General features: G+C 46.8%; 1 protein-coding gene across 4 annotated transcripts in view; it reads left to right on the top strand.

Annotated features, from left to right (window-relative positions):
* MCF2 (MCF.2 cell line derived transforming sequence) overlaps positions 1 to 21,123 on the top strand; it is an 89,505-nt gene that overhangs the window by 8,125 nt on the left and 60,257 nt on the right. For all 4 annotated transcript variants that reach the window (XM_045031419.1, XM_045031418.1, XM_045031416.1 and 1 more), the window contains 3 exons: positions 10,785 to 10,853; positions 13,182 to 13,296; positions 18,711 to 18,801. In XM_045031419.1, the coding sequence (XP_044887354.1) occupies positions 10,785 to 10,853; positions 13,182 to 13,296; positions 18,711 to 18,801 (275 nt within the window). The remainder of the gene's footprint in view (positions 1 to 10,784; positions 10,854 to 13,181; positions 13,297 to 18,710; positions 18,802 to 21,123) is intronic.

The following is a 21,123-nucleotide window of genomic DNA, read 5'->3' as shown; positions in this document are numbered from 1 at the left end:
CTTGTTACTCCGCTGTGCCTCTGTGTGGTTCCCTACCTCACAGCGGGTTGTCAGCAGTGAGGACAGCAGGCCATCTTCTGCTCTTTTGGCTGGAGGTGGCTGGTTGGGTGGTGAGCAGGTCTTGTTTGGTAATGGGCCTGGATTGGGTCTCGCTGTCTTGACAGTAGCTCTCTCCTAATTGCTGGAGATTAACATGAGGGGCGGAGAGGAGGGCAACTGGTTGAGCAGTGACTCTCTCCTGGCTGGTGGGTGTGGGTAATAATGGCTCCTGGCTGGGTAGGCAGTCGTGGTGGGAGAGGTCGGCTGTGGTGGGTACTAAACTCTCACTCAGTGCAGTAAAAGCTCTGTCCTGCCTTGCCATCAATGCCATCAATTAGGGGGTACTTGGTGGAGGCCAGTTTATATGCTCCGGGGTGGCATCACCAATTAAGCCAGTGGGAGCCACGTGGTGAAAAGCCCCTTGAGCGGCATTTGAAAACCTGATTTTCTCAGCAGTTACGTGTGTGCAGCCGTGTGAGCATGGCTTTAACTTCAGCGGGGCGGTGGGCGGGGAACCGTGAGCAAAACCTGGCCCATTAGAAAGTGGTGGAAGGTGCAGGGCGTGTGTTAACCTTTCCTGGGGGTTGATTTGCCTGCACATTGTATCATTGCAGAGTAGATTGTGAGCCGGTTTTCTTTTGTCAGTGATTCCTGAGTTTTATGGATCTTCCCCTTCAATTAGTATGTGACAGATGGCGGTTTGCTATGGTATTTTTGACAGAACCAACCGATGGTGCTTGTTGGCTTTCCCAGCATGGATGAAGTATATCTTTAATATCAAAAACCATTTTTTTCTAATTTATCTAATTGCTAATCTTTGCCTGCTAATGAAAATCTGGTTTTAACTTGCTATAATTAAGAATTTGCAGTCTTGAGGCTGAAAGCTTTTCAAATGTTACTTGCAAGGGTTACGGATGTTATATAGCCTGGGGCACTGCAGCATGCTAACTGTAAATGTAGGTAGCGCCAGCTATAGCAGGATCTGCTATCAGGCAGGCAGTGTTTGCAGCATTCAGAGCAACTGAGACCGTGTCATCAATATTTTACTATATCTTTTGTGCTTCTGTAGCTTGGTAAAGAGAATGGCTGCTATACTTTGGAATAAAATAGCAGCCGTTGAATTTCTGATCACTTCTGAGTTAAATAGCAATAATTGTTCTCATATTCATTTTTTTAATGGTTATATGAAATTTCTCCTTAATGCATTAGGACCCCGATCCCGTGTGAATTTATTCAGCTGTGTAGCCCAGTGGCTGCAGTTGGGTTAGCTGTGTGGGGAAAGTTAAGCAGGTGTGTATGTTTCTGCAGGATTGGGGTTTAGGTGAGCCACTGTGCATCTTGTTGGTGCCTTAGTCATGCACGCATTTACTGCAAGTGGATGGGTAGCTCAGGTAACTGCTGTTGCAAATGGCTCATTACAGTAATTCTCCTACAGCAGCAATGTGCCACAGCGCCAGTTGTGCATGCGAACAGGCCCCCAACTGTGTGTGTGTCCTGCACACCTGAGTGCCAAACTGGTGTAATAATCCCATTCTCGCTGTAGGCAAGAGAGGGATCTGCTTCATAAAATCCCTGCCTTTATCGGGCGTCCATCACTGTTGGATGTGTGTGTGCGTTCCGTGGGGCGAAGCAGCTCAGCGTTTTAAAGCTCAATGGCCAGACTTCGATCCCACTTACCCTGGTGTAAATCCAGAGTACGGCTATTGACACCAAGTTGCTCTGAGTGAATTCAGTGTAACTAAAATCAAAACATGGTTCTTTGGGAGACTCCCCAAGCTCCTCCCACCATGAGTTCCTGCCTGGCATCCCATAGGTCATTTCCATGGGCCACCCCGCCTCTCTCCTCTGCTGCTGTCACAGAACCCCCATGAGCCATCATGCTTCCAACTTGGTAGAAAAATTCTCTCTCTGCCCCAGACCTCACCTACTGATCTGGAGGCTGATGTTCCATTTGTCTGTGGATTTTAGGGAGTTCCTAATGCAAACTCAGTTGCAGCCTTAACTGTGGAGTTCCTTCTGCCTCCCCACAATAAGGATGCTGTATATGTTGGATGCCAATGCAGATTAAACGTACACCCTTTAAGGAGTGAAGGGACAGCCTAATCAAGGAGCTGAGGTAGTTTCCCCGCTGGACAGAAGGCTGGAGCACAGATCTGGCCAGACCGCAGCTTTGAGTGCTGAAGTCCTTTGCCAGATACAGACAAACAGGTCCGGTGGGTTAAGGAAACCTGTTTGTATCCCATTGCCCAGAAGAGTCTAATGTAATTTTATTTCACACCTGTGTTGTTCTAAGCACACCCCCTTTGATTGAAACTCTCACAGAGCCCATCATCCTGCACGTTCACGAACCCGCATAGTCCATGCCTGCCTGATCGCTGGAGGCTGGGCTGTTTTAAAACTCGAGGTTCTTTTGGGGGTAACACAGCACTGTGCCAGAAATAGTGTTAAGCACTAAACCTCCCTGAGAGGCCTCTGATTGTCCCATTTTACAAATGGGGAAACCGAAGCAGGGGAGACAAGTGATCTGACTCATGGCCACAAGGGAAGTCAGTCTCAGAGCCAGGGATGATGGCTCAGGAGTTCCTGGCTACCAGCCATGTGCTCAGGTCACTAGCCTACACCCTACTGTACATAAGAGAGGTCCCATATTCCAAGGAGTAGTAATAAAAATGTAATATTAAAATACAGAGTTTAGGCCTTGAAAATAAGATGCCCGTGAAAATATGTGCGGCTTTCTGCCCTCCTCCTGCATGGTGATAACCAGGGCACACGTCCTGCTCACACCTGTTTGACAGGAGTGTCATTTAAGCATATGCCATGTGTGTGTTTGTTTATATGGTTCTTCAAGGGTCCCTGCCACAGCAGGTACCTGAACTACTGCACATGCATCTAGCACAAACAAGCACGGTGCAGGAGGTTAAATGCAGGGAGGTGCCCCAAAAGTGAAGTGATCAGCTTAGTAATACAGGTGCAGAGTGGACGTCATTCCAACCATAAGGCTGTGGTGGAAGCAGCAGCATGGCCAGGAGTGGGAGAAGATGGAGGTTCAGGCAGAACTGACATCTAGGCAGTGGGTGTCGGTGTGTTCTGAGCCTCCAGGGCACGGTGTGTGTGTTGTGTTCTTCACAAAGTTTAGTACCACCGTGGTTCAAAGTTTGAGCCTGGAGTACATGGCAGTAGAAACAGCTGCCTGCTTGTGTTAGCATGCCTGCGTCGTGTGTTCCCTGCAGGCTAGGAAAAGAACTGCTCTCCTATTTAACACAGTATGTTTTTAACGTCCTGTGTAGATTTTCTCAATCGTGTGCAATTCATTGTAGGACGTAGCATAGATTGTCTACATAGTATAAAGTTTAAAATAACTTGCTTCTGCATAATCTTTCCTGGCAGGTTCATTGCCTTTGAAGCAACAATATTTTGCATGTGCATAGTATCATTCATGTGGTGGCCTCAAAGCACTTTATAGACATCAGTAACTTCACAGGAGCCTTCTGAGGCAGAGAAGGCTTACAGATGACTAAACTAAGGCAGAGCATGGTTAATTAAGTGGCTGGCGCAAGCTGACACAGTGAGAGAAGGGGTAATAGGATGCAATGATCCCATTTCCCGGGCTCCTCTGACCACCAGACAATTATTCCCTCTTCAGAGCATAGCGTCCTCAGCAGGTGCAAGCAGAGAATGATCAAGGAGTTATCTTCATGGTTTAATGTCTCTCTATTGTAGCTTCCCACAGTGTTGCAGCAGCCTTCAAATAAAACAGGGTTCTGCTCCTTTCAAATTAAATACAGTTGGAGCTGGCTTGGTTGTTACAAAGAACACTTGATCAATATCATAAAAGTGTAATGAGTTACTGTGTCAGCCTGGCAAGTGTGTGGTGCAGCTGCTGTTTACAGATGGTGTGGGCTACAGTGACGTTCAGAAAAGAAAAAAACAACGGGAGAGGGAGAGGGAACCCTTTACAAAGGATATTAATGAAGCCAGAAGGCCTGTGCAGAGCCGTCAGGGAGGGGCGGGGGGCGCAAGTGGGGCAATTTGCCCCGGGCCCCACAGGGGCCCCACGAGCCCTGGCCCAGCAGCGGTCTGGGTCTTTGGCGGCATTTCGGCTGCGGGGGGCCCTTCAGTGCTGCCGAAGACCCAGACCGCCACCGGGTGAGTACAAGCCCCGCAGCTCCCCCACTCCCCCTGAATCCTCTGGGCGGCCCTGGGCCTGTGTATCTAAACAGAGCGAGTTAAGGCTCAAAAGTTAGCTCCTTATTAACTGTGCGGTTTGCTGCAAGTACCTGGCCAGATGGACTTTGATCATCCTGAAAGGAAAGATTTCTAAGAACGGGCATCATTCTCACAGCCTCAATTCGTACAAATCCTAAAATCCAGCCCGGGATACAGTCAAAAGGGAAGAGGACTCAGCAGAATATTCTGGGCTGCACAAAACCAACCAGCTAGGACAGAAATAGATTCAGCAGTGTTCTCTTATTCATGGATTCATATTCCATCTCTCTCCCGCTGAGGAGTAAAGGCTCAATCCCTCACGCCCTGCCCCCCCCCCACAGCGCCGTGTTCCCCTTCCTTCCCCCGCCTGACTTCACACATTCTCAGAAACCCTGTGTTGTAGCAACAATCCCGTTCGCATAGGAATCTTTCAGCTCTGTTCCTTGAATGCAGCAATGGCTCCAGAGTGATTTGAGATATATTCAGCTCGGTATGTATATAAAAATGAAGAGTAAAATGTTATTACAGGCAATCTACCCTCCAGTTCTGCATAAGTTTTTAGATGCTACCTTAAAAGTGGAAGTCATACCTGCTTGGTATGGACATCAGTCTGGTGTGTAAAGCCCCGTGAGAGATGACAGGATAAAGGATTCTACTAGGTGGTACTGTTTTTAGGTTCAGTTTTGTATCTGCACTGCTCTGATACAGTCTATCTGAGAGCAGATGTCTGCCAGGTGTGGTTTAGGCAGGGTGAATTGGGTGCAGGCCTTTATTTCTCCTAGTGTTTGCCCAGGAAGTTGAATATGGTGAGGAATGCAAACTGAGTCATAGAGGGAAGCTGGCAATGTGACAGCCGCAATGGGAATGTGATCATTAAGTTGTTATGCTTTGACCTTTACCAAAAGGGTGGTGTTCTCATTTGTATTTTCTTTTTTGTCTAGCCATTGACTTCCCTTAAGGCTCTGCAAGGGAGTGTACTTCCATAAGCGCCTAACGCTTAGCTGCCTGATCCAAGCACTCCCCCAGCCGAGCTTTTCAAGAGTAAGTGGTTTGGGGTGGCCAAGCTGAGGCACCTGAAAATGGCCTGCTTGTCAGAAAGCACTGAGTACCCGTCCTCTGGCAGTGAGGCGCCTTTGAGGAGTCTTGAGTGGGAAACCCCCAAATGCTAGTCACTTCTGAAAATCTGGGCCTCCATCACAGTCAGTCGCTGAGCCTACCCCCTACCCTGACTCCTAAGCATGAGTCGCAACTCAAACTCCCTCCCAGCCATTGAATCTTCAGCTCTAGGCCCCTTCTCTCCACCAGTCTCGTCCGCTCTCCTTCCCCACAGCTGCCGGACACTCAACAAAATCCCTGACTCTTTGCCCCATCTCCCTAACTTTCCCACAAGTGGGTCTGCTCTTGCTTGTCCTTGGCTACGCTGAACCAAGGTGGGAGAGGCACCCTCTGCCGTTGGTTACACTAGCTGTTAGTGAGTTCAGCTGCCCCCATGGACAGCGAGGAGTAGCTTTTGTCCTGTATCAGAGGGGTAGCCGTGTTAGTCTGGTTCTGTAAAAGCAGCAAAGAATCCTGTGGCACCTTATAGACTAACAGACGTTTTGCAGCATGAGCTTTCGTGGGTGAATACCCACTTCTTCAGATGCAAGTGGTGGAAATTTCCTGGGGCAGGTATATATAAGCAAGCAAGAAGCAAGCTAGAGATAACGAGGTTAGATCAATCAGGGAGGATGAGGCCCTGTTCTAGCAGTTGAAGTGTGAAAACCAAGGGAGGAGAAATTGGTTCTGTAATTGGCAAGCCATTCACAGTCTTTGTTTAGTCCTGAGCTGATGGTGTCAAATTTGCAGATGAACTGGAGCTCAGCAGTTTCTCTTTGAAGTCTGGTCCTAAAGTTTTTTTGCTGTAGGATGGCCACCTTAAGATCTGCTATTGTGTGGCCAGGGAGGTTGAAGTGTTCTCCTACAGGTTTTTGTATATTGCCATTCCTAATGTCTGATTTGTGTCCATTTATCCTTTTCCTTAGAGACTGTCCAGTTTGGCCGATGTACATAGCAGAGGGGCATTGCTGGCATATGATGGCATATATTACATTGGTGGAAGTGCAGGTGAATGAACCGGTGATGTTGTGGCTGATCTGGTTAGGTCCTGTGATGGTGTCGCTGGTGTAGATATGTGGGCAGAGTTGGCATCGAGGTTTGTTGCATGGATTGATTCCTGAGCTAGAGTTACTATGGTGCAGTGTTCAGTTGCTGGTGAGAATATGCTTCAGGTTGGCAGGTTGTCTGTGGGCGAGGACTGGTCTGCCACCCAAGGCCTGTGAAAGTGTGGGATCATTGTCCAGGATGGGTTGTAGATCCCTGATGATGCGTTGGAGGGGTTTTAGCTGGGGACTGTATGTGATGGCCAGTGGAGTCCTGTTGGTTTCTTTCTTGGGTTTGTCTTCCAGTAGGAGGCTTCTGGGTACACGTCTGGCTCTGTTGATCTGTTTCCTTATTTCCTCGTGTGGGTACTGTAGTCTTGAGAATGCTTGGTGGAGATTTTCTAGGTGTTGGTCTCTGTCTGCGGGGTTAGAGCAGATACGGTTGTACCTCAGTGCTTGGCTGTAGACAATGGATCTTGTGGTGTGTCCGGGATGGAAGCTGGAGGCATGAAGGTAGGCATAGCGGTCGGTAGGTTTTCGGTATAGGGTGGTGTTGATGTGACCATCATTTATTTGCACCGTGGTGTCTAGGAAGTGGACCTCCCATGTAGATTGGTCCAGGCTGAGGTTGATGGAGGGGTGGAAGCTGTTGAAATCGTGGTGGCCTTCCAGAAAACACCATCCTGGCCACCATGGATGTAGAGGCTCTCTACACAAACATCCCACACACTGATGGAATACAAGCTGTCAGGAACAGTATCCCTGATGATGCCATAGCACACCTGGTTGCTGAGCTCTGTGGCTTTATCCTCACACACAACTATTTCAAATTTGCTGACAATATATATCTCCAGATCAGTGGCACCGCTATGGGCACCCGTATGGCCCCACAATATGCCAATATTTTTATGGCCGACCTGGAACAACGCTTCCTCAGCTCCCGTCCACTCACGCCCCTTCTCTACCTACGCTACATCGATGACATCATCATCATCTGGACCCATGGGAAGGAGACTCTGGAAAAATTCCACCACGATTTCAACAGCTTCCACCCCTCCATCAACCTCAGCCTGGACCAATCTACACGGGAGGTCCACTTCATCAGCTCAGGACTAAACAAAGACTGTGAATGGCTTGCCAGCTACAGAACCAGTTTCTCCTCCCTTGGTTTTCACACTTCAACTGCTAGAACAGGGCCTCATCCTCCCTGATTGATCTAACCTCGTTATCTCTAGCTTGCTTATATATACCTGCCCCAGGAAATTTCCACCACTTGCATCCGAAGAAGTGGGTATTCACCCACGAAAGCTCATGCTGCAAAACGTCTGTTAGTCTATAAGGTGCCACAGGATTCTTTGCTGCTTTTGTCCTGTAAACAGACTTGTTGCTGGAGAGGCAGGCACGGTGTTGGCGGGGAACTTCTGAGTTCCAAACCTGGCTCTGACAAAGATCCCCTATCCTTAGTGTCCTAGGTGGTGGGTTTAATAAGCCAGGGGAGGCTAAGCCTCCACTGGCACAGCCGATGCCACCTGCTGCCAGACACCTGGGCTGTGATAGCCCTGCCTGCCCTCTGCCTCTTCCCATCCGAGGCCCGCACCACCCCCCGCTGCCTGGTGAGTCCCTCCTCTTCTCCACTCCCCCCTCCGGAGGTCCCTGTGGCTGGCCGTGACCCTCCTCTTCTCCACTCCACTCCCGCAAGGCCCCCCATGCCTGCCGCTTGCCGTGTCCCTCCTCTCCTCCGTCCCCCTTCCCCCCATGAGGCCACCTATTCTTTAGTGTGTGTGGCTTTAAGTTGTATCTCGAAGAGTGATTGGTTAGTGTTTGCACAATGGTTTGAAGGTAAAAAGTGCCTTTCAACATATCAGCAATGTGGTCCAGTGGGTAGGGCACTGACCTGGGGGGCAGAAGTTGCAGGTTCTAGTCCCACCTCTGACTCTAGGGAACTCTTTCTCTTACCACTGTTGGTGTGACTCGTCTAGTTAGGTTGTAAGCTGCGACAGGTTGTAAGCTGCTGACCTTGATTGATGGGACAAAGTGAAGGCAAAGAAAGGCAATCTGGCACCGCTGTAATTATGTACATCAGGGTAGCTGAGAGGGCTAGTTGAGTTGAGCTAAAGGAAGTTGATTAACGACTCCTGGGGAAATTCTGCACCATTGTAGTGCAGCAGAAAAATGCCCACCCCCGCAAATTCCCTTTGCTTCCTTGCAGAAAGTGGTTTCTGTGAGGGTGGGGAAGCAAAGAGAAGCTACGCCAGTGTTCGCTCCCCCCTCCCTGGCAGTCAGATGTGTCTGTTCGGGCAGTTGGGGGAGAGGTAAATCACTGGGGGGAGAAGGGGATCTGGGGCTGCCCAGAGGCGTTAGTCTTGGCTGGGCGGTGGTGGTGGTGGGAGGAGGAGGAGGATGGAGATGGATGGAGATGGAGTTCTCTCTCCCTCCCCCTTCCCTTCCTGCACAGAGCAGCTGGGCCTGAGTCAGATCAATCCCCAGAAATTTCCTCTGGCTGCAGGAAGGGGGAGTTCTGAGTGTGTGTGTCGGCGGGGGGGAGGGTTTAAAGCTCAGCGGGGGAGTTAGGTGTAGGGGGGTCTGGATGCAAGGGGGTATGGTGGACAGGGGAGCAGCTCCCTGTAAGTAACCTGTCCCACACCCACACACCTGGAACTCCCCCACCAAGTCCCCCAGATCAGGAGCCCCCAACTAAGCCTCCCTAACCCCCACCCCACTGAGCCTCACCCCATGCATCAGGAGCCCCTCACCCCACTGAGCCCTAACCACCTTCACCTGAGCTCTCCTGCACCCAGAACCCTGCACCGAGTCCCTGTGCACCTAGACGCCTCCCCCGCACCCAGACTCTCTATCGAGCTGCCTGCACCCAGATTGCGCCAGACAGAACCCTGGTACTCTTGAGGGAATTCTGCACCAAAAACTTAAAAATTTTCAACTTTTGCATATTTTATTTGTCAAAATAACACAGAAATACAATAACAATATAATCACACCATTTTCAATTATTTTGTTAAGTCATTTCAAAATACTTGTTAGCAAATACCTGAAAATGGGGTGATTGTATTGTGTTATTTTGACAAATAAAATATGCAGAATTTAAAAACCTTGTGCGCAAAATTCCCTCAGGAGAAACATTAACTCTGTAGAGTAAGCAACAGTAATAGGGCTAAATCTGGGTCTAATTGAAATAAGTAGTTTTATGACTGACATCATTGGGCCCAGGCTTGACCTATAAAGAGCAAACAGAACAGTTTAAGTGAATGGGAGTGAAAATAGCAAGGTATGCAACTGAATGCTGGGGAAACACTCAAATGAAAAAACATAAGCAATGGTTGCTGCCAGAAAAGGGATTAGAGTAATAAATGATCATGGTGTGCCAAGGAGGTAGTGGAATGCGACAAAGTGTCAGGACTTCAGGCAGCCAAGAGAATAATCCCTGAAATCAGAGTTTTATCAGAGAAACAGAGAGTTAAACTTAACTGTCAAAAAGTGCAAAGACTTAATGGAATATAGTCAAGTATCGGGGGTAGCCGTATCAGGGGGTAGCTGTGTTAGTCTGTATCCACAAAATATCCACAATGACATGTAAGTGTGTTTAAAATGATCATATTTACACTATCAGGGACGTACATTATATAGTAATATTTGTTTCCAGCACCTTCAATCAGTGTAAATTGAGAGTTTTTATTTTTAGGCTGTCACAAATTATACATTGTGGGATAATATTCTAATAGGCACAAACCCTTGTTCATTCTCTCTGTTTCTCTCACACTCTGTTATAAAATTCTGCTGAGGTGCAGAAAGGGCCCCCACAGGGTCATGGCACACTACAGATAGCTTGTAGCAGTTTTTTTCTATTATTTAATTTTAGAAATCTAATCATTGTGCATCAGAGCCCTAATCTCTCTAATGTGTTTTGTGCAAACAGCTTGGCTGACTGCAGAGTTTTATTTGCTTTGGGCGTACATTCATTTTTCCAGAATTAAGAAACATGACATAAAATGCCCTGTATATTTCACAATATACCATTCTCTGACACTGCTGCTACCAACAGAAACATGCAGCCCACTGTGCTGGGAAGTACCTAGGGATGCTGCAGATGAGGGAACTATAACTGTAGCTTATTTAAAAAACAAACCAAAAACATTCCGAATGTCCCCTACGTCCTGCTGAATACAGGCATTAGCACACCCTGACATGTCATCTTTAACATAATTAATACCCCTGATAGTTACGGCTGTATTGTGGCATTTGATCTGCTTGATGAGTTAAGAAATGTATATACCTAGGCATATTGCATGCTTAGGTGTGACCTTTTAAATATTTAGTTTAGTGGAGTAGTGATAAGCCTCCACTAATGGGTGCATTTTGCTGTTTTGTTGTTGCTATTTTTGCTAGAAACCACAGTTCCCATTTGTGCAAAGGACATCAGTGACGATTTGAGGAAAAAGTTTGCATTTCTTTCTGGTGAGTATGGTAAACTTTCCCCATGTTCTCTGTGTAAAGTAATTTAATTCTCTGCGTGAACCTATGCACTGTTTGGCAAAATGATACTATACACAGGAGATTATTCATCAGGTCATCACCGGTGCCGCTAGAAGTGTTGTTAATAAAACATTGTGGCAGTTTGAAAGACCATCTTAGGTTTCTTTCTCAAGCTGTGCTACAAAATAGTCCACTCTTCAAACATTTAGAGTATTAACAAGTATGGTGCTTTGAAACAGAATATATTTCTGTAGGTTTGTGGCCAGTTTACAAGTATTAACCCTTTTTTTCCTGACGTCTTTGCCCTCACATCCTAAATATGCTGATACAGAGATTAAGTGATACGTCTGGTTAACCCTCCCCTCCCCTCCCCCAGCATCTCCTAGTTTTGATAGTTCTAACTCTTATGTGGGAAATGTGCATTTGAAACCCAAGGTCGAATTTGGCCCATAATACTGAAATGTGTTAGGGGCCAATTCCCAGGTCCTTTCCTCAGGAAGGATCAGATGAAAAACCAAGAAAGTTCCTGCCTGAAGAGAGGTACCACTGAAAATAGTACCCCTTATGTCCCATGTTCAAAAGTGGTTTTAGGGTATGTCAACACTGGAATCAGAGACCTGGGGCTGGCCTGGAGCAGCTGACTTGGGCTTATGGGGCTCGGGCTGCAGGGCTAAAAGTTGCTGTTCAGGCTCCGGCTTGAACGTGAGCTCTGGGACCCTCCTCCCTCGTGGGTCCCTGAGCTTGGTCTCCAGCCTGGGCCTGACTATCTACACAGCAATTTTACAGCCCATGTCCTGAGAGTCCAAGTCAGCTCTCCCCGGGCCAGCCACGGGTGTTTAATTGCTGTGTAGATGTACCCTTAGAAACCTACAGTTTTCAGAAGTGCCTAAAGGCCAGATTGTTTAAGGTAATTAGGTGTCTACTGGGATTTTCAAAAGCACCTATCTGCACCTTTAGGCATATAGATAGCTTTAAAAAATCAGATCCTAAGGGTCTTAGGAGCCCAAATCTCATTGACTCTCAGTGAGACTTAGGTTCCCAAGTGTCACTTCTGAAAATGGGATTTAGGGGCTTTTGGAAATTTGTACCCAAGAATTTATTAGAAAATGGTGATCTTCCTGCAGAATTTCTGAACATTCTGTCCTTGTGTAGGCTGCTCGTCTTTCTCCCCCGTCCAAGAAAGATGGACCCCACACCTTGATCAAGCCCTTTTCCTCAGAGCTTCGTTTGTTGGAGGCACCAACAATCTTTCACAAAAACCCCAGAATAAACCGTTCAACATAGATCCAACAGTTAGTTCCCTTGACCTGGGCCATTCTTGCCAGCACCTCCCTGCTTCTGGCAGGTCTTCCCCAGTCGTCCTATGGGCCATCTCCCCTGGAGTCATCCTGCCCTATGGCCTACTACAGGAACCAGCCTGCTTCCTGTAGCTCTCCACCTCAACTGAGCTCTTTATAGGAATCACCTAACCTGGTGGGTCCGATAATCCCCTCTACCTGGCCCAAACACCTGCTCTTAAAGGAGGCATAGAACAATGCTGGCTGGCCTCTAGCCTTCACAGGGACAACTCCCCCTCCCCGCTACACCCTGCTATATAGAATTCCAAAGGATGGTTCCCTAACCCTCTGGAAAGTGTATGATTTTTCTCTTCAGTTTCAGTCATGAAAACGTGGAGCTTTTGGAGTGGGTCATTTGGATTTCTCTCCAACACTTCCATGTAGCAGTACCGAACTGTTTGTTCTCACCAGCAGGGGTCAGTAACACCCTGTTGGTATTGCAATGAGGGTACACCCTTATGACAAAATCCTGCCCTGGGTTGCACATGTGCAATGATGGAATAGGAGGAGAAAAGATACCAGGATTCTCTTTCTTCCCCATCCCCACAGGGCACCTCCCCTCAAAGCAACTGGGCAGGAGTCCACCAGGGCAGGCTCATGGCATGAGTCCCCAGCAACCATGAATATTGCCGATAGTTGGCAGCAGAGGCTAGGATGAGCAGCAATGAACGCTGCAGTGTTTCCCCATATCTTCCATGCCCCAAATCACCCTGTCTGGTATCTGTAGGATGTGTCTGAGAGCCTTAGCATGGGCAGAACCTGCTTTACTCCCCTCCCACATCCTCTCCAATATACAACGCTCAAAAGGGATAGGGTAGGATCTTGCCTTTAGTCTGTGGATGGTAAAGACGTGGGTGTTACTTATGAGGTGACTATTGGACTAGCTGGGTGTTCTGTTTTAAATTGGGGCTTTTACGGCTTGGTGTGGTTTCTGGACAAACTATTCAGACAGGCACTTTCCTGTTGTTTGTAGGTGGCCGAGGGAAAGACAATGGTTGGATCATCACGTTTCCTGAAAACTCCCATTTCCATGAAGCATCAGAGGAGGTTCTAATGAAAGTCTTAACATACTTAACTTCGGTTCCAAGGTACGGTGCTGCCTTCCGGCTTTCGTGCTTTGTTGGGAGAGGCTTCCGTCTGGTCTGGTGTCGGACATGTGAGCTGCGGCACAATTGCCTCATTGTGAATGAAGCTAGTTAGAGAAGGCGGGAATTACCTGCAGAGCCTCGTGATGTTGAGCCAGAATGTTACATTGGTATTTCTTATACCAGTAACTACAGCTTAAAAAGTAGACTTTTGTCCCATTGGTTGCTGGTTTCATAAACCTACCCGATGACAATAATAATGAATGGGATCACTTGGCTTAACCTTAGATGGGTGTCAGCACTCAAAAATGATACGCCACCGGCAAATAATTTGGGATGTATTTTGCACATGTAAGTGGAGAGTATGTTAATTTGGAAAAAAAGAGCGAGAGACCCTGAGAAGTAAAATAACTAAAGGAACAAAGCCATTTGGTTGAATACCATCCCAGATCATTATGCTTGCTCTCCTGGTGCTGTACTGCTTTTTCCAGTATTGTTTTCTATAGCAACGTTTACTCGCTGACAGTCTACCAGTCCCACAAGGTAGTTATGCCAGGATTAATGGATCTGAACAATTTCTTCTTCCTGAGTCTGGTGGATTGAAGTTACCTGGAATGCTTAATCTCTTTTTAACTCTCTATCACCTATTTTGGCAAATTGCTTGCTACAGAGTGAGCAGGGTGAAGACAGCTAGGTGGCCATCAGCCGCTGTCCTGGAAAAGTGCCATGTGTTTTCTCTCAAACTCAAGGACAAAGAGTTGCTGGGTTCTCGTGCCCCATTTAATTCTTGAGTGACTTGCATTCTACATCTACTCTTTTCACAGTTGTGCTGATAGAGCAAAACTCCCAGTGCATACATAGGTTGTATACAGTGTTGTTATAGTTGTGTTGATCCCGGGATATCAGGTGGCACTCCCAGTGTGGTGCCAGCTGGCCACCAGTTCCTCCAAGAGAGGGCTTGTGACAGCACAGCCTTTCTAGTAGAGTTGGGCATGTGCAAACGGACCTTGCAGTCTCTGGTTGTGAACCAGCCTCTGCAAGATCATTGGAGGCTCCATTTCCATCTCTAGTCATTTCTCTTCTGCTATTTCCCTTACTTGCTGCTTCTTTCGGCTTTACTTCCCCACCCGACTCCTCTCCTCTCCTCATTGCCTTTCCTTCGTATCCTTTCACCTCCCGTTCCCTTTTCCTGTCTTTTTTCCTCTTCTCTCTCACACTTTGCTCAGGTTTTTCTGTCTTCACTTCACACGCTGCCAGGCAGCTTCATATCAGGCGATGGTTGAAACTTGATATTCATGGAAACCAGGTCACAGCAAGATGTTTTTTCTGGGCCTGTTAACAGTAGCAGTAATGCATCTCTGGTCGGTAGAGGGTGTGACGTGTGACTATATGAGACCACTACTCAACCATGTTGATTTCCACAGAATTTTATACCAAATGCAACATCTGTTCTATACTATTATTGCAAATACATACAGTGTTATAAAATTACATTTAATATTATGTATTTTTAACCTATTCCATGTGAAGCCCTGTTGAGGGCTATATGACTGATAATGATTCAAACATAAAGTTGGCACTTTATTTGTAGTGAGTCATACTACCTGCTTCTCTAATCTTCCTACGGTTCTGAGATCCTCTTTTGATTTTTAACTTTAGTAACAGGATGCTTTGTATCCCTAGGGAATCTAAAATGTTGTGATTAGGGCTATCAAGCGATTAAAAAATTAATCGTGATTAATCGCACTGTTAAACCATAATAGAATACCACTTATTTAAATATTTTTGGATGTTTTCTACATTTTCAAATATATTGATTTTAGTTACAACACAGACTACAAAGTGTACCGTGCTCACTTTCTATTTATTTTTATTACAAATACAGTCGAACCCATTTATGTCGACCTCGGTTAACTTGCCAATCCTATTAAGTCGACGGTTTACAAGTGGAACCGCCAAACTCCCTCTTTGTCTTATGGGTTTCTCATCCGTTATGTCGATTCGCCGAACCCTAATATCTCGAGCCCGTCCCCGACCCACCGTGTCCCCAGCCGCCCGCTCCCCGGCTCTCCAGCCGCGCGGTTCCCCAGCCGCCCGCTTCCCGCGTCCCCAGCCGCCCGGCTCCCCGCGTCCCCGACCCACCGTGTCCCCAGCCGCCCGCTCCCCGGCTCCCCAGCCCCGCGGTTCCCCGCGTACCCGCCCGCCCGCCGGCTCCGCTTCGCCGCCCGCCCGTCCGCCCGGCTCCGCTTCCCCGCCCGCCCCCGCATACCCGGTCCCTGCCTGTCCCCGCCCGTCCGCCCGGCCCCGCATACCTGGTCCCTGCCCGTCCCCGCCCCACATACCTGGTCCCGGCTTCTCCTGCCGCCCGGCTCCGCTTCGCCGCCCGCCCGGCTCCGCTTCCCCGCCCGCCCCCGCATACCTGGTCCCTGCCTGTCCCCGCCCGCCCGCCCGTCCCCGCATACCTGGTCCCTGCCCGTCCCCGCCCCACATACCTGGTCCCGGCTTCGCCTGCCGCCCGCCCGCCGGCTCCGCTTCGCCACCCGCCCGTCCGCCCGGCTCCGCTTCCCCGCCCGCCCCCGCATACCCGGTCCCTGCCTGTCCCCGCCCGCCCGCCTGGCCCCGCATACCTGGTCCCTGCCCGTCCCCGCCCCACATACCTGGTCCCGGCTTCGCCTGCCGCCCGCCCGGCTCCGCTTCGCCGCCCGCCCGTCCGCCCGGCTCCGCTTTGCCAGATCCAGCCACGTGCAGGCAGCACGGTAAGGGGGCAGGGAGGGGGTGGGGGGGTGGATAGGGGTTTATCTCGATCATTGGTTATCTCGATGGCTTTTGGCAAACCCCTAGGCCGTCGAGATAACAGGGTTCAACTGTATTTGCATTGTAAAAAACAGAAGAAATAGTATTTTCAATTCAATAAGTGCTGTAGTGCAATCTCTTGATCATGAAAGTTGAACTTAGAAATTTCGAATTATGTACAAAAAATAACTGCATTCAAAAACAAAACAATGTAAAACTTTAGAGCCTACAAGTCCACTCAGTCCTACTTCAGCCAGTCACTCAGACAAACAAGTTTGGTTACATTTGCAAGAGATAATGCTTCTCGCTTCTTGTTTACAATGTCACCTGAAAGCGAGAACAGGCATTCGCATGGCACTGCTGTAGCCAGCATCGCAAGATATTTACGTGCCACATGCACTAAAGATTCATATGTCCCTTCATGCTTCAAGCAGCATTCCAGAGGACATGCTCCCATGCTGATGACAAGTTCTGCTCAATAACGATCCAAAGCAGAGCAGACCGATGCATGTTCATTTTCATTATCTGAGTCAGATACCACCAGCAAAAGGTTGATTTTCTTTTTTGGTGGTTCGGGTTCTGTAGTTTCCGCATCTGAGTGTTGCTCTTTTAAGACTTCTGAAAGCATGCTCCACACCTCGTGCCTCTCAGATTCTTAAACCTTGGGTCAAGTGCTGTAGCTATTTTTAGAAATCTCACATTGGTACCTTCTTTGCATTTTGTCAAATCTGCAGTGACAGTGTTCATAAATAAAACATGCTGGGTCATCATCCGAGACTGCTATAACATGAAATATATGGCAGAATGCAGATAAAACAGAGCAGGGGACGTACAATTCTCCCCCAAGGAGTTCAGTCACAAATTTAATTAACGCACTATTTTTTTTAATGAATATCATCAGCATGGAAGCATGTCCTCTGGAATGGTGGTTGAAGCATGAAGGGGCATACGAATATTTAACATATCTGGCATGTAAATACCTTGCAATGCCCGCTACAAAAATGCCATGTGAACACCTGTTCTGACTTTCAGGTGACATTGTAAACAAGAAGCAGGCAGCACTATCTCCTGTAAATGTAAACAAACTTGTTTGTCTTAGCAATTGGCTGAACAAGAAGTAGGACTGAGTGGACTTGAAGGCTCTAAAGTTTTACATTGTTTTGTTTTTGAGTGAAGTTATGTAACAAAAAAAACCCTACATGTATAAGTTACACTTTCACAATAGAGATTGAACTACAGTACTTGTATTGAGGTGAATTGAAAAATACTATTTATTTTGTTTATCATTTTTACAGTGCAAATATTTGCAATAAAAATTAATATAAAGTGAGCACTTTGTATTCTGTGTTGTAACTAAATCAATATATTTGAAAATGTAGAAAAACATCCACAAATATTTAAATTTCAGTTGGTATTCTATTGTTTAACAGTGCAATTAATAGCAATTAATATTTTTAATTGCAGTTAATTTTTTTGAGTATAAAGGTAACTAATATGACTCTCTGCTCTTTGCATACATGAAGGCTGACCTCATTTAATAGCACTACATGAAGATGTGCTCACAGGAAAGACCTATCTGGATACACTAGTAATAAGGGGAGGGAGGAAAGGATATAAAACAATAACCTTGCCAAATATTGACTGTCATGTGCTAGTAATAAATAATTAGTCTTGGAATGAGTATACAGCTTCTTATGCCTTTGTTTCCCTAAATCGGGACTTTTTTTACACATTGTTTGCATTAAGACCCTGTGTATTGCAAGTGCACACGTGTTAGGGGACTTGATTACAAATGGGTTACCCTTTAACCTGACTATAAACATGATTGCAGCTTGTAATGTAGATTTAGCTTTAACCATGTGTTATAACAAGGCCAGGTCTGTTAATGTATGTCTACATAATTGTAGCACATACACAGGCATACCGATGTTAGCGTTAATCTAGCTAGCACAGGTAACAATAGCAGTGTAGACATGGTGGCTTTAGGGATCCCCAGTATGTTCTCTGGTTGCTAACCCATGCAGAAGTCCATGCCACCATATCTACACTGCTATTGTTACCCATGATAGCTAGATTAACACTAATGCAGGTATGCCTACCTGCTTTTCAAAACAGACGTACACTTAAAGAGTTGTAACCAGATTCCTAGATATGGTTGTACTTGTATCGTAGACAGGGACTCATCTGAACACGTTACCCCCCAGTGTGTAGAACTAGAATACTGCTCAGTTATCTACTAGGGTTGGGATTTTCTAAGGAATTTAAGGGAGTTCTTAGGCTCCTTTGCAAATTACAGCTCCAAAGTAATGTGGATTTGTAAGGAACTTTCCAAACTGCACACACAGCCCACTCAAGTGCAAATAAAATTCCCATTGAACAGGAGCAACTTTGCATGTTTTGAATGTCAAGCTTGCTGTCCAATAATAGTGAGATAGGTTGTTGAGTTTATTTCTGGAACCAGCTGTAGAAAATAGTTTTAAATGGAATTTTAATGTTTTCGAAAGGTGCCAGAAGTATTGTGCTCTGGGTATTTATGATAATTTTGTGTGTTTGTTTTTTACTGGGACTTAAATGGCTTGCTCTCAAAATGTTACCTAGCTACTTGATATTTTCTTGTCTTGTAGTCAACATGAATCTGATACAAAATTTATCCTAATCCTGGATAGAAGATTGGATACATGGACGTCTGTCAAAATGACTCTCCAAAGGATAGCAGTAAGCCCTTGTTCTTGTTAAATGTTTTGTTACGGTATTAAGTCATCATGTACATTGTTTCAGATTTTGAAAACATCTGTAGCCCAGACCTGTTGAACTAGTCTCTCTTTCAAGGCATTTCTATGACTCTATTCACCATAGTAAATGCAGGTATTATGATGTACCTAATTTGTATGCATATTTTAGCTCTTTGGACATCCTGATCATTTGCTTGTGCTCATGCATATTAGTCACATAGCTGTGTACACATTTTTGTGCCCTGCTCTGGGCATTTGATGTTTAGACAATCCATCTCCACATATATTCTACCTCTAGGTTCTGATTTTTAGTAGCAGATGATTATTTTACCCTTAATTGGGCAATGTTTTATTTACTGCAAAATAGCCTTCATAATAGTCCCCCCCACTATAATTTTTATATATAAAAAATCAGGGAAAAACTACTTTGAAGGTTACATGTGGTCGGTCCTGGGGCTGGTTTTGTTCCATATCTTCATTAATGATCTGGAGGATGGTGTGGACTGCACCCTCAGCAAGTTTGCAGATGACACTAAGCTGGGAGGAGTGGTAGATACGCTGGGAGGGTAGGGATAGGATACAGAGGGACCTAGACAAATTAGAGGATTGGACCAAAATAAATTTGATGAGGTTCAACAAGGACAAGTGCAGAGTCCTGCACTTAGGATGGAAGAATCCCACGCACTGCTACAGGCTGGGGACCGAATGGCTAGGCTGCAGTTCTGAAGAAAAGGACCTAGGGGTTACAGTGGACGAGAACCTGGATATGAGTCAGCAGTGTGCCCTTGTTGCCAAGAAGGCCAATGGCATATTGGGCCGTATAAGTAGGGGCAATGCCAGCAGATCGAGGGACGTGATCATTCCCCTCTATTCGACATTGGTGAGGCCTCATCTGGAGTACTGTGTCCACTTTTGGGCCCCACACTACAAGAAGGATGTGAAAAAATTGGAAAGAGTCCAGCAGAGGGCAACAAGAATGATTAGGGGGCTGCAGCACATGACTTATGAGGAGAGGCTGAGGGAACTTGGATTGTTTAGTTTGCAGAAGAGAAGAATGAGGGGGCATTTGATAGCTGCTTTCAACTACCTGAAAGGGGGTTCCAAAGAGGATGGATCTAGACTGTTCTCGGTGGTACCAGATGACAGAAAAAGGAGTAAAGGTCTCGAGTTGCAGTGGGGGAGGTTTAGGTTGGATATTAGGAAAAACCTTTTCACTAGGAGGGTGGTGAAGCACTGGAATGGGTTACCCAGGGAGGTGGTGGAATCTCCTTCCTTAGAGGTTTCTAAGGTCAGGCTTGACGAAGCCCTGGCTGGGATGATTTAGTTGGGGATTGGTCCTGTTTTGAGCAGGGGGTTGGACTAGATGACCTCCTGAGGTCCCTTCTAACACTGATATTCTATGATATGTATGTGCCCCTATATGTAATAGGGTTAACTGTAGACTGTATCCAAAATGGTACAGGGATTGGGACCCAGACTTCAGAACAGACACATCTTAGTCCTGCATGGATCAGCCTCAGAAACAACTACTGAACATGCCGAGTAACTGACATGCTCTGTTCTGGATGTTTTTCTGTTCTTCTAGCTGACTTGGCCTGCCCTGCTCTCTGTGAGCGTGGGGAGATGTTCTATCCAGCTAAGATCCATGTCTCCTTCCTGCTGCGTCTCTCCTTCTCCTCTGGAGAAACAAAGTCAAATGTTGCCATATAAAGCATGTGGGTACAGATATATGTATATAAAATGTCTCTCTCTTAATTAACTAGAGCAGATGTACCATCAGATGCTGAACAAATCTCACCAGTAACACTTCCCTCCCCTCCCCCCACTAGTCAACAGTATGTGGTCATTTGCAAAAATTAAAATGTAGTCTAAAAGTGCTACACTGGTGTATCTAAAAAAAATCAGTTTTATAATGAATGGAGGCTGTACTAAAAAGCTGGCAGTGAAAGGCCAGATCTAAACTGACCTTGCTACAGTGGAAGGTGAAAAGAAATGTTCTGAAAAGGTCACAGTCATCACCGTCACCTCCTCCAGTAATACAGGCCAAGTCTGCACCACTTCACTACATCTGTGCTTCTGGTGAGGATGCACCATGTCCACAGGAGAGTGCTCTCCTGTCGGCATAATTACTCCACCTTGGTGAGAAGCGGAAGCTCAGTCATCAGAAGAGTGTCTCTGGCCAATGTAGTGCTGACGTGGACAGCGCAAAACGTGCATTTCTTGATGGGGGGGGCTTTTCACACCCCTGAGTGACGTAAGTTATATCAACTTGGGTTGTGGTGTACACCTGCCTGCAAAGAGGCAC

This window comes from Mauremys mutica, chromosome 9 (genome assembly GCF_020497125.1).
Source record: "Mauremys mutica isolate MM-2020 ecotype Southern chromosome 9, ASM2049712v1, whole genome shotgun sequence".
In the NCBI taxonomy this organism is placed as follows: Eukaryota; Metazoa; Chordata; order Testudines; family Geoemydidae; genus Mauremys; species Mauremys mutica.
This window is presented reverse-complemented; position numbering and strand designations above follow the sequence as displayed.